The sequence below is a fragment of the Enoplosus armatus genome, chromosome 17, assembly GCF_043641665.1.
Source record: "Enoplosus armatus isolate fEnoArm2 chromosome 17, fEnoArm2.hap1, whole genome shotgun sequence".
NCBI lineage: Eukaryota > Metazoa > Chordata > Actinopteri > Centrarchiformes > Enoplosidae > Enoplosus > Enoplosus armatus.
In genome coordinates this window covers 16849323-16863232 of record NC_092196.1, presented here as the reverse complement: position 1 = coordinate 16863232, position 13910 = coordinate 16849323, and the positions used below count along the sequence as shown (strand labels likewise).

At 43.8% G+C, this 13910-nt stretch overlaps 1 protein-coding gene across 1 annotated transcript in view; it reads right to left on the bottom strand.

Annotated features, from left to right (window-relative positions):
- Window positions 1-605: 605 nt before the first annotated feature.
- Window positions 606-13910, bottom strand: part of znf385c (zinc finger protein 385C) — a 74665-nt gene continuing 61360 nt past the window's right edge. The window contains exons 4-9 of the mRNA XM_070923335.1: window positions 10996-11209; window positions 4999-5373; window positions 4704-4891; window positions 3212-3310; window positions 2596-2685; window positions 606-836 (exon numbers count right to left, since the gene is read on the bottom strand). Coding sequence (XP_070779436.1) covers window positions 606-836; window positions 2596-2685; window positions 3212-3310; window positions 4704-4891; window positions 4999-5373; window positions 10996-11209 — 1197 coding nt within the window. The remainder of the gene's footprint in view (window positions 837-2595; window positions 2686-3211; window positions 3311-4703; window positions 4892-4998; window positions 5374-10995; window positions 11210-13910) is intronic.

Sequence of the window (13910 nt, the reverse complement as noted above, 5' to 3'; positions counted from 1 at the left end):
TTGTTTGATAATCGCCATTTCCAAGATGATATGTGAGAGCAGTTGACTTCAGATGATCCTTTAAGCTTGTTAGCTGAAAACACTGATCAATGACACTGGCTTGTCCAGCCGTACAGGAGCATGGCTCGGCCTTTAATGACCTATGATCTTCCCACCTTTCATAAAACCCGAAACCAATAAGTTAAAAACGTTTTAAAAGAGCATCAAGTAAAGGGACCTTATTTTGTGGCAACCACACTAAACATACATCTAGACTTGTCTATATTTGTTCTCTAATAAATTACACAATAATATCCAGAATCCAAACCATGTTGACCCATGAAATGGCTATAAAAGCGGCCTCTGTGCACCAGTCACTGTCTGGAGGCCTGTCCTGCTCCTTAGGTCATGGTAAGAGGAGCAGAAAGAAGGCATGATGGGGGATCTTGGCCTTTATGATAGGAACAGCTCTCAGGCCGAATGGCCTACTGTGCACTCTTTCCATCGTAAGTCAGGTGGGCTGCATAGTTTGAGTGTGGCCTTTGTCATGTGGGTCACACTAAAGGAGGGCCTGGGGTTCGGTAAAGGGACTAGGGTGGAGCTGAAATGGGAAGTGGGTCAAGTCTTTAGTAGGGGGAGAAGATGATGGGTGTGTGTGTGGCCCGCAGCGGCCCCGGGGCTGGCCGAAACAGTGCGGGGCCCAGGAAGGGGGTCTGGATGAAGGTGGTGGTGCCCACTGGGTGGCGCAGGGCCAGTGGGTTAGTTGCCATTGTGCACAGAGTTGGCTGGGTGAGGGGGCTGGGCAGGAAGCCAGTTGTCAAGCTCTTGGTCAGCTGCTTCTGCAAGGCCAGTTTGGTCTGGAGAAGACAGGAAGGGGGAACGGTGAGAAGTGAGAGAAGAACACAGTGAGGGCAGAGGGCAGAGTTTACTGGGAAAGCACGTTTCCCAAACTCATGGCCCTTCTTTGCACACAGAGGAATGCATTTTTATACATTGCTCCATAATAAATACCACCCACAACTGGATTCCTGATAGCTTGTTGCATGAACACTCAGACTGATACACATAATAGGCTAATGCTAGGACTACAGTATGGACACTTTAGCCTATTTCAGTCAGGATAAGGGTTAAATGGCAGCCTTTAACTTTAAAGCTCTAGACAAGTTAAAAGATGAGTTCAGATCTTTTTAACCAAAGGTGAAATGCTTTTCTCACCAGCCATGATTTTGAGTCATGGGTATTAGTTTAGATGAGATCCTGTAGATTGATGTATCCCACCAAGCTGACAAAAACTGTTGACAAAAACATTTCAAACCATGATGCAGCTTCCATGCCTTCTTATCAAATACTCACCCTTGTAGGCTTGATATTTGGGTTTAAATAGGTTTTAAGTTTTCTCTGTCACAGAGAACAGCAGCCGTAAGCTTGGAAGCAATAGTGGAAATAGCTTTTCAACAGAATTGCTAAATAGGCTACAGCACTTGATTATCACACACGATTGCTTCCAACAATTGTTTGGAACATGCCAGATATACAGATGAAAGGAGACTTTGCTGCAAACGTTTTTATGAATGTTTTAGTATGTTCTTCTTGCTCTGTCTCAGTGCTGCCATTTTAATCCAATGTAACTGTTGTGAGTCCAAGCTGACAGCTGTTGTCCTCTGTGACGGAACAAACTATAAACTATGAACAAGCCTACAGGGGGTAAATATTTGATATACAAAAGATGCAGACCTCTCTTTCATGGAACTATTAATAAACAAAACAGTTTCATGATACAAAGAGGTCTGAGAGGAGGATCAAACACCAGAAATGTACTTAAGATGTTCCATATTCTTGTAGATGATTAACATTTTAATCATCTTCGAGTGCTCTGTTGATATTTTTGCCAGTTTTCCACAGATCTCGACAAACTGTTCAAAGGGTCAACAGACTGAGCTAATGTCCATTCATCCATAGAGTTGCGAAGTGGGAGGGAAGCTGCTGTGATCCTCAATATCACATAACATAGAGACATGGGATTCTTTAAAACACTTCGTCCCTTTGAATTTGTAAACAAAACCTAACATCATAGCTGCTGAATTAATCAAAAATGGACCAATTCAATGAAGATGCAGATTGTATTATCAGTTTAATTGTTACCTCCTCTTCCCGTTATTGGTGCACGTAACAGAATTTTAAGCTCTGTGATTGGCTGTTTCCTGCTGAAAGTTCCTTGGGAGTCGTCGTTACCTGTTCCCCTGAAATATTTATGTCCACAGCCTTGTACCTTCCACTTTTTATTTAAGAACCAGATATTTCATGGGAGAGTTACATGCCCATCAAAGCTGTAGAAGTGCTCCAACTGTGAGTCACCCAACATTGTCTCTGGGAAAAATGAATGGGATCTTGTCTTCCAGAAACCGGGGGCACCCGAAATAGCTCCTCCCACTTCGCAACTCTATTGACATCACCACCAGAAAGTAAAATGAGTAGCACCTCATGTAAAAAAACAAACAAGATAAATCAATGATTTCTTCATTATCTGGGCTCAGTCCCCCTGCCCCTGGCCAGGCCTAAAGTTCAGCCATCTAAAGCTCCAATCCCACCCCAGTCTCGGCCTCTCCTGCCACTGACCTGCGAGGAGAGGGAGGTGAGATTATACTGGCTGAACGCTTTCTTCATGGCAGACACAGCCACGCCTGCATAGCCACTCCATCTCACGTTCTGTAGGATGGAGGAGGAGGAGGAGGAGGAGCATGGGGAGAAGGAGAGATGGGGAGGTGTGTATATGACAGGAGCAGAGAAGTGATTAATCTGGAGTGCTGATTCAGGCTGCTGTTGTCAGAGCTGGTCAATGGCGGAGAGTAGGACTATTTTAGACCTGTCTCAGGGGTAGGGGGCTCACTGAGTACAACAGTGTGCTTAACCTCTATGACAGTACAGGCACACAACAAGCATGCTGCCTCACCGATACATAGAAGCCCCTGAGCGCAATGTAATGAGTTCTGTGTATGTCTGTCGGGGCCTGGGTCAAATCAGTTAACTGTAACGGAGATAAATTAAAACTGGTGTTTAAAAATGCATTAGTTTACAAGCTACACTGAATTTATTCCAATTTTGGCACATGTGTACGGCATGTCCTATGAGAAAGGCAATTATGTTTTGTTTGTCTTCCTTGAGTGTGTGTGTGCATGCGTGCATTTTTGCGTGACAGTGTTTTGTTTGTCTGTGACTTTATGCCGAGACTTACCGCTAAGCTGGAGCTTGGCTGGCTCTTGCTGTGGGGGGTAAATTTGGGTTTGGGTGGTTTTCCGGCCAGCCTATCCTTGTGCCTTCTGCTATTCATGTGCTGCCGAGACCAGCAGAAATACCATTAGAGAGCTAACAAGCATCTGTTGTACCACAGTGGAACAACTTCAAATGTTATCTGCTGAATTAATAATGGATACACATTGAGTATGACTGAAGTGCACAGAAATTACATCACATTACTTTGCTACCGCTGCTACACTATCTTCTTCTCTGGCTGCAGTACTAACAGGCTTATGTCCTCCCGGGAAAGGGGATGTTTATATAAGACCGGTGGAATGCATTTAAGGCTAAAGCAGCCTGGGTGCTTACGCATGCCAGCATATCCTGTATCTTTTCCACATTCCACTCCAGCACAGGCAAAGTTTTCAAGACAATCCCTTCACTCAGATGTAGTATTTAATGAACATCAAAAAGGGAGAAATTACCTCCCCAACCTGGTTTGATGCCAATGTAACCAGACAATTAAATGCAGCAGGCATTAGCAGCGTGCAATAATGAGAGGTAAATAAATCCCTGCTCACGGAGGAGCTTTGCAGTTAGTTATAGCATCAGATGATATCTGTCTAATGTGGAATAGCTGCTACTTCAATGTACTCAGCACTCACAACCTGCTTTCAATGCCTTCATTCACGAGGCTGTAAATGAAACCGTTGCTTTGATTTAAGGCATCCTCCATCAAGGTGTGGTTAAAATGCTCTCTTGGATTAAGTGAGGTCTTTAAAATCCCATCATTCATATTTATCATTTTAATACACATCATTTGTGATAGCTTTTATAATTGTAACATTACAGGTCAGTCTGGTCGAAGTTCAACGTGTAATATCGGTCTCTTGATGTGTAAGGTAATTGCTAACTATGTGCAGACTGTTTTCTGATTAGTTCTTTGGCCACATCATCTGTCTGTGGAGGTGAGATAATTATATGCAACATTTTCTCCACTGCCTGATGAGATTGGGATAGAGTGCTTTTCCCTGCAGAGTCAACCGTACTTCTATGCCCTTTTGAACAAAATCCTGTCAGGTTAGCAACACTCTTACTTAGTATGCCTTGACAAATCTGCCTCCTCATCTTTCATATCACACAGCACAGGAAGGATAGAGAAGTCCCAGAGTGATAGCTCTTGCCGTTTTTGTCCTCCTACTCTATACTTTACACTCCAAAAAGTTCTGATGGCTTTTGTGGTGCTAAAAGTTCAATAAGGCAACTGTGGTCTATAGGTTTAGTATGTTGCCAGTACTTCACATGGACATTTCTGTCTTTTTGTTTATTAAACAATCAACAACTACTCCACATCCATTCATTTGTACCAACGCTTATCTTCTTTTACAATGGCCTATGACAAAATCCACAATGTAAGTAGTGCATTAAATGGTCAACTAGACAAATATATGCAATATAACCCAAATATTCTTCTTTCTTTTGACCCTTACCTGGCTAAGCTGGGTCTCAGAGTTCACAAAGATCTCACACACTTCACAATGAAAGCTCTTGCTGGTCACCCCGACACTGCCTTTGCTGCCCAGCCGCTTGCTCTTGCAGCCTGCACGAGCTGCCACCACTTTCCCCCTGCGTCGAGGCAGAACACTGTGGCCTTCCAGCATCAGTTTGTGCTTTGTACCTGGTGGAGAGAGTAGAGATTTTATTTGATGCTCACATCCCCAAAATTTCTGACTAACCAAAAACCAGAGCCAACAAATGTAAAGGCCTTTAGAAAAAGCCTTTTACCGCTGTTATGTGCTTCAAGTTGGGAGACAGAGTTGACCGTGACTTTACAGACAGGACAATGGAGGTGAGCCTTGCTCTTCTTGGGGTCCTTGTCCTCATCTGTACGTGGCTCCCCATTTGTGCTGGACGTGTCTGCATGGCTTCCTGACTCAGTGGTCGGGCCGGCGGCCTCAGCAGCCTCTGCGGCCTCTGGGACTTCGGGGGCGCTGGTGTCTGAGGTCTCTGAGAGCTGTGAGGAAGGTGAAATCTGAGGAGGGGAAAGGGTGACCAACTCCACAGAGGAAACCTCAGATACTGGTGTCAGCATGACTGAGCTCCTGGGACTCTCCTCGAGCTTTACCTCCAGATTGGCTGGTTCTAGATCAGACTGAAGACCTGCATAAAAAGGTAGAAATAAATAATAACATCAGCAAACTGTTGTCATTTAAACCTGTAAAAATGTATTTTTTGGACCGTGTCAACAAGCTTCTGAGCACGACATTGACCACATCATCTTTTAAGTTGATAAGAGGAACTTGTTAGCAAACAGCTGCTTATTTACACATCCGGCAATTACGAAGCCGTTTGGAGTGTTTTTGGCCACTCCTGAGGGAAATAGCTGGCTGTTAAGCTGCTAAATGCTCCACTATGTTCAAAAGCTACTCGCTAACTGTGTCTTTCTGCTGTTTGGTGCTGGACAGGTGGTGTACAGTGAGTTTTTTTGCTGAAACAGCTGCCTGACACTGTGAGAGCGGTTAGAGGGAACCAAAACAGTAAAGTTGCGGGCCGAACAGCTAAACAATGAGCCAAGGGATTACAATTCAGTAATTAAATCGATGATAATTTGGAGGGTGGAGTTGTTCGCTGTCTTAATGGGAGATGACAGGTTCCATATCAGTTTGGTCTCGGCGTGTTCAGTGGAGAGACGGGTCTGGTACATGTTAGATTGCTGCAGGGGCTGGAGATGTGGGGAGGCAGTTAGCGTCTACCAAAAGAGGAGAAATGCCACTCCTGGTAACACCAAAGTTTCTTTTATGTGTTCTTAGCTGGCTTGCTAATGTTAGCCACAGGTACGCCTGCATTCACGAATCAGCTGGCTTTGTTCAGAGTTGGAGGGTGCACGAAGACTTCAACTGGAAGGAAGAGGCTTCATGAGTGCCACAGTCACCGCGTTGATAGTCAGTAAATATCTCCAAACTGTAGATTGGCTGCTCATTAAAATAAAATGCCTCAATTTCTATTCTCCATGTGCAAAATACAGAATATGCGTCAGAGTTGTTTAAAGGCTCCTTTGACGGAGCTGCGCTTTTTAACAAAAGTAATGTAACAAGTAATAAAATTACTTTTTTTGTAGAGTGATTAATGTACTTTATTTATATGAAATGAGTGGTTGATTACATTTTTCAAATAACTCATTATAAGCTTTTCCCATCGCAGTTAATATAACCCCAACAAAACATGATGTCTGAAAAAACAATGAGCCTGAATAAATAGCAAGACAAATTCCCTTTCATGCTTAACCAGCAAAACACTTTTTAGATGGACTTAACTTTTTGAGGACAAATATAAAGTCGGTTGAATTAATCTCCAAATAAGCATTTCTCTTTTAAAACAATATTGGAGCCAACATTAAGAGTGTTTTCAAGTGCTAGCTTTGTGGCATTTTCTGATATATTATCAGCCTTTGTTTTAAAGCATGTGGAACAGACTAGATTAGCGTTGGTTAAGAGAAGTAAATGCCATCAGCCTCCTCCCTCCCTCCTTTCTCCCTTCCGCCTCCCTCGCTCTCCCTCACTATTCAAATATCAAGTGGACCCGGAGTCTCAGTCAATATAAACAAACCCATCGACTGCCGGGCCCAGCCGATAAGTCACTGGAGTTCCATTACACATCTCCCCTTCACCCCATTGCCCTCCCGACGGAGTCACACACTTCACCCCAGAGCACTGTGCACTACGCTGGCTGAATAGCCCCCACCACACGCAAACCTCCTCAATGCAACTGTGCCCCATTGATTTTACCTTTTACGTCTCAGAGTAAATTCATCATTGGAGATAAGGGTCTTCCTTTCTCATTCCCGCTAAAGAAAAAGAACCTATATAGGAGCAAGATTAGACAGTCCCCTCGCTGTAATGAGAGTGACCCCAGAGGGATTTGAGCTCCTCCGTAGGGGGGCGGGGGTAGGTATGATCCTGAGCTTATGTGAAAGACCGGGCCACCTGAGAAGTCTCTGGAGGGGAGTGATACTGATCAATGGATTTAGCAGGAACCTTACAGAGTAAGACATGGAGGCCGGTGGAAATCAAAGCCCTCAAAAATCCAAAGACTCAGATCATAAAGGACTTCATTCAGCAAAGAATCATTTCAGCTATGCCTGCTTTAAGGTAAGGTATCTTCGTTTTTTTAAAAAGTTTAACAACCAAAAACCACCAGTGAATCTTCTACGCTTATACTGATTGAGCCATTAATCAAGCAGGAAATGTTCAGTCATTTATCAAGCTACAGTACCAAAGTGGTTCTTGTTCTCATGGAAGCCCATTTCCACAAGTAAAAGAGAAAGAAAAGATGATACTTCAGTCATGATAAGAAAAGGCTCACTGGGTTAGGCTGGGAAGACTGGAGTCAGAAATCTTGTTAAACTGATGAAAATTCTCCCACCCTCTTCTGTCTATCAGTTATCCCACTTCCTCTCTGACCATCTCCATGACGAGAGAAACTGCCACCAACATTGGCATGCTGTCAGACCAAAGGCCAGCATATTGGCAGTGCCAGCAGAGCCTCTGTGGAGCAAAACTACACAGCAGCAAATTATGGATATTTGGATCAATGTTACGCTGACAATCATCAGTTTTCTTAACATGAAAAGAATTTAGTCCATTTTTTAACAGTCCAATTAAATCTGACGGGCTTTTAGAGTGTAAACACATCTGAAGAGATCTCAATTCAGCAGAGTGATCCGCTGAGAACTTTAACCACAGCCAAACAGCAAATGAATATGAATATTGGACTCATTATGCACACACTCGCATACACATACACTCGGTTAGGCAAGCGAGCGCTGATCCAAGGCAGCCTCAGAACATAAACAACTTCCCTGGGGAAAAATCCCTGCTTTAAATCATCATTACTGTGGTGACAGACAGAGTGCCCGCGAAGACGTTTCAACAGCGGAGTCAATCAAAGCCGAGGGTGATTGATGCTCGTCACGACTGATGCAGGCCCTCTGTCTCTGGGCACTGGCCTGCTGTTCTCTCGCTTGCTCACTCGCTGTGTGCTCACTCCCTCTTTTGTTGGTCTGGGACATGGTTTATAAGCATCGATTAGTCCCTTTGTACGATTGAAAACGTCGTCTCTGCTCTTCCCAGTCTCCCTCCTGTCTGTATGAATTGTTGTGGTACCCTAAATGACAGAAAATCTGTGGAAAGTTTGGGTTGTTGGAAAGTTTTACTGTAGTACTTTGTAGCAGTATGGCAGCATGGGACACATGTTGTTAGTTTGAATGAAACTGACAACATACAGGACATCTCGACTTGAGCACTTTAAGGTCCTGTACGACACATAAATGCCTTCCAAATCACTGCTTTAAAAACAACTGCTTCATTTAAGGTTGGGGGACCTTTCTCGTCACGGTTACGATAATAACCATATGGTTAAGGTTAATTGTGGGTATGGTTAAAAGAAGCAACGTTGACTGTCGGTTGGCAATGGAAAAAAAACGACATTTTGTGGGCATCCGCCCCGGCCTCCTCTCTCTGGGGACTTTGTAATAGAGCCATTACAACGTCACACTACTTCCCCCTTTGCTCCCAATAGACAAGAGTCATAACTCCTAAGGTCACTAGAGGGCCTTGTCACCTGAACATAAACATATGTTGTTTTTGGGCATTTGCTGAAATGACTGTCTAAACACATTTAAACTGACAATCTATAGCATATCCCCATTGGTGTAGAGGTTGTGTGGGTACTTGAGCAGTTTAAGGTCCTGCGTTTGGGTCGGGCCCACTATTAAATTTATATAAGTGTTCTGCTATTTATCTTAACTATGTTATGACAACCCCTACATTTTAATTGCCTGGCCCATTCCACTGTGGCACTTGCCAGAATACATTTGGAAAGCAATTTGTGACTGGTATATGAATGTTAGCGGCCTCCTGCACCTAAATGTGCATTAGTAGATTCTCCAATGGAGCTGAAGAGGCTGACCTTGTGGGTCGAAAGTCTGTTTATCCTGGGCCAGACAGACTGCTTAGAGGAACAGCCGACAGGTGTGTTATTGGTTCCTGATGGCAGACAATGTGGGCATTACCCTCAGGCAGCTCCCCACCAGCCTTCAGTTTCATGGCAGACATAACTCATTTCATAGAGTGTTAATTTGGAGCACTATTCCATTACAGGTTGGCATTGTGGTGCATGGCACCACTGGCTCGCACTGCTGCATTTCAATTTCACATTAGGCCAATCACACAATTGGGCTTATTAAAGAGTGTTCCTCCTCACAAAATTGCCTTGGAACTGTAAAATTATTCACAGCATAAAAACTCGCTGTGACTTATCTACTTTCTCTCTCCATTGACCCCCCTCCCCTCCCTCCATGCTCTTTCTCTCTTGTTCCTCCTTCTCTCTCTCTGTCTCCTTCATTCATTTCATCTTATCTTTCATTTTCCACTCATCTCGTTTCGTCTCCACTGCTGCTTCCCTCTTTCAGAGCTCTTCTTTGCAGCGGTGGAATATTAAAATGAGATTTGATGAGAGCGTTATCAGGCTCCCAGTCTTTTGTCCACTTTCTCCTTTCTGAAGGAGACTCTTACTGCTCAAGGCAAAAAGTCTGTGTGTGTGTGTGTGTGTGTGTGTGTGTGTCCACATGCACATGAGCATGTCTATGAGGGGGGTGGGGGTGGGGGTAAAGTACAAACTGTCTCTCTCTTCTCCAAGTACCGTCATATCTCTTCTCTGATATTCCATCTAGCACCCAAGCACATTTTGAAATTCTGCTCAGATAGTGATCTTCTCTGGGGCAGGGAAGAGGAGGGAAAGCAGAAGAGAGAGAGGGAAAACTGCTCTGCCGCTCCTCCACTCTCATCACCGTGGACGGATAAATGAAAAGTGTGGACCCAGACAAGTGCAACATGAGAAGGTAATGGGCTCACTCTGCAGTCAAAATGCCATCGGAGCAATTCCTGCTCTCCGAGCTAAAGTTGCAGCGTGTCGTGTGGAAAAGTCAACATTCATATTCTGCTGAGAGAAGACCAATGCACTCCTCTTTCTTTGTCAAAAGTTGAAATGTCTATATTTACACCACCAATGTGAAAACATCTCAACGTTTTGTAAAAGAAGATGAGTGCTTTTGATTTCTTTCAACTTTATTTTCTATTTGTCAGCCTCATCACTATTTTGTTCCCTCTCAACTCAGCCAGCACTATGTGTCGTTCTTTTCATGATGCACAAATGCACCAATTCTGGCTCTACAACTACCCCCTCTATCTAACTGAGATAGATAGGAGAGAGCAGGAGGGAGTGAAGGGGAGTCAAGCACGGGAAATGAAGAGGCAAAGGGGGTAAGAATGACCCCAGTGAGGCTACGATCCATCTCAGCTAGCCCCTTTATTTACACATGTCTTGCCTCCAGACATCCCACAGCTTCATCACAAGGCACAAAAGAGGCCCAGGTCAGAGAGGTTTTGGGGAAATAGTGTAGGTAGAAATTGCAGAGGTTTGAATGCACAGAAACACAGAGGGGATATGAGGGCCAGACGTTGAAGGATAAAGTGTTCAGAAGATGTAATCTCAAGGTGTAACACAAGAGAAAAGGGAAAGAGATAAGGACGGCTGGAAGCTGTCAATGACGTGAGAGATTGGCGGAGTGGGTTTAGAAAGATGAAATGGAGCAGAGAAGGGGCAATTAGAGCAACCAAAGCGTGATAGAGTGATCACCAAGAAGGTGTAGAAGGGCGGAGAAGGATCTGTTACAAATAGCATGCTCTTGCTGCTTTCTTCCCATCTCTCTGTCTGTGTACGTACTTGTTCCCTCCACTAAGCTTGTGTCCATGAGCGCGGGAAGAGCTGCCTCGGATGTGGACGTCTTGCTCCTGTCCCGATCTCGTTCCCGGTCTCTGTCTCTCTCCCTTCCTGTGGAGGAGGCCTCCCCAGCTCGTCGCTGCCTGTTCTTCTGGGCCTCCATGGCTTTGAGCTTCCGGGCGTGCTTGTGGCCCTTGTAGTGGGCCTCTGCTTGGTTCTGCAGGAAAATGAGAGAAAACCAAGTTTAGAGGGAAAAGCAGTGAAAAAGAGTGTTTGACTCAATGCATTATCTGCCGGAGAGACCATGTGCTATAAATGTTAAAATTCACGCCTGAATATTCGCTCTCTCGCAGGCATACACAGGCTGCGAGTCTGAGGAGAGTCTGTTTCCACCTGATAACAGCGATGGCACATTGGGAGGCCAGAGGTATAATTGCATGTGTAATATGCAACAAGAGAGAGGATCCCATCTCCACAACTACCCTATTAATGTGCACTGTGAGAGTCAGCCTCTGCAAGTCCTAGACACGAGGCAATCCATACTAATGTCACACACATCTGAGCACTCACGAGCACACAAACACAAATCAGACGCAAAACACGTTCTGACCGACTACGATGCAGCAATAAACACGTTCACACAAATTTCCTTCCGGGTGGTTCATGATACCGCCATGTGATTACCTTCACATTCTCATCATTCTCACGGCCCTGTTCAATCCGAGAACAAAGCTCCTGTTGTCAGAGCAAGCGTGGATACATAAGAATAGCAGAGAAATCAATACAGAGATCACTCATTAAAAGCTAAAACAACCTCCGGGATCAGCTCTCGTCAGAGTTATAGAGGGAAGGAGCAGAACGAGAACCCAGATACACAAAATTATGCACAACCACGGTTTCAGTACAATAAAGAATGAGGAGTTTTGCTCAAAATTAAATCCAAAGTGTGAAAAACTTAAATCTCCCCAAATATGTACAGTCATATCCTCAATATTAAAGAGATGGATGGATTAAGGATGAAAGGATTAAGTATAAAATAGCCTTTTTTTTCCCCAAATGGTGCATGCTTTGACATGTGGAGCAAAGTAAGTCGTTCCTCTGAGACTGCAATGCTTCCTTCCGAGCTCTCATCCAGTTTAACTTCCTCAAGAAATAAATCATGCAAATCCTCAGGCACCAAACAAGTTGAATAAAGAGACCGGACTTAGCTTTGAAGACTCCTAAGTGGGAAATAAATACATGCAGAGACTAAAAGACCTTTTCATTAGGAGCAAAATGTGGATTTCTCTGATTACCTGAGTATCAGCAATACATTAAGTCCCATAAGCAATAAACAAGATTACAGCTTGTGTTAGTGCACAGATACAAGGTTACAGGCACGCATACACACACCACCAGTCTCATGTGTTAGCTCTGTGTGAACTCCAGCAGTCTGGGGATGGAGTTAAACATGTACACTTCACATTAGCGCGCCTAATGATGTGTTAGAGTGGAGGCCTATAAATAATGTGGCTGTCAAAGCATCTGTAAAAACAACTCAGCACATCGTGTGACTGATCTGCCATGAAAAGGCTTCAGAGATTAGCGTGATGTGACGAATTCAGCCAGCGCCTTCTCCACCACCCGCCTCTCCGTCCAATTCAGTGTCAGCTGAGGCCGAGGGACAAAGTGTGAAATGAGCTTTGGTTTTCACATCCCCATTCCGGCCAGCAGGATAGAGTACTCTTCTAAGGGGTTCTTAAATGTCCGGTGATTAAGCAATCCTACGGCTGAAAGTAAACATTGGACTATAACTGGAGCATGGACATATGTTTGGTGGGTGTGTGGAACATGTCCCCATATAGCTCTGAAATGGCTCTGAATCCTCTACCCCAAAAATAACTTGCTTGTAGCAAAAATAATAACAAAGACATAAAAATAAAATGGCAGTTGGTTTGCTTATTTTAACAATCACTGAGCTGCCTAACCGTACCGTTTCCCCTCAAGTCACAAACAATGTAGAATGGTGGTAAAAAATATTGCTCTTACTAAGTTTTCCAGTCACAGTTGTCTCTGTGATATCTTTTGCTGCACTGTGCTATAAATATACAGTATGTAGCCTAATTATGTTCTAATATGTTTATTTGGAATGTGATGAACAAGAGGAAAGACATGAAATAAAAAACATGATGCATATGGAGAAGAATTCAATTCTCACATACTGTAGTCCTTGGCCTATTTTACAATATTTCAACACCAGTGTACCTGGATTATAGTAATCTATGAGCTCTGGCAACATCTATGGGAAACCAGTAGGAACTGAAACAACATTCAAACAACCTCTAGGCTTCTTCAAAAGCCACTGACAGACAACAGACAGCTAAATATGAAAAAGAACGGAAACATCTGATGATCCAATTAACATGCAAAATGCTGTAATAGTAACGCTGCTTCAAATCATTTCATTTGCTATATTTCCTTTTTTGGATTGAAAAGGTCACTTTAGCTTCACAGCAGAAAGGCCCAGGTGTACAGAGTTGAACAGAGTAGCAGTTGGACAACCAGAGGACGCTCTGGCTACTCAGGTGTTCCTCTGGTGTGACATTAAAGTTTGACATTTTGAAATATTGGAAAATATGCTTGTTTGCTGTCTAGCAGAGAGTTAGATGACAAAATTGATACCACTCTTATGTCTGCACAGTAAATATGATGCTACCGCTGGCAGCTGGTTAGCTGAGCTTAGCACAAAGACTGGAAACAGGGGGAAACAGCTAGTTTAGTCTGTTTGAAGGAAACATAATCCCCCTAACAGCACCTCTAAAGCTCACTAATTAACACATTATATGTCGTTATTTAATCTGTACAAAATCAACATGTGGTTGTGTGCTGGGCTATTTCTTGGCCTAGTTTAAAGGTGCAATTTGGGATATTTGTTACCT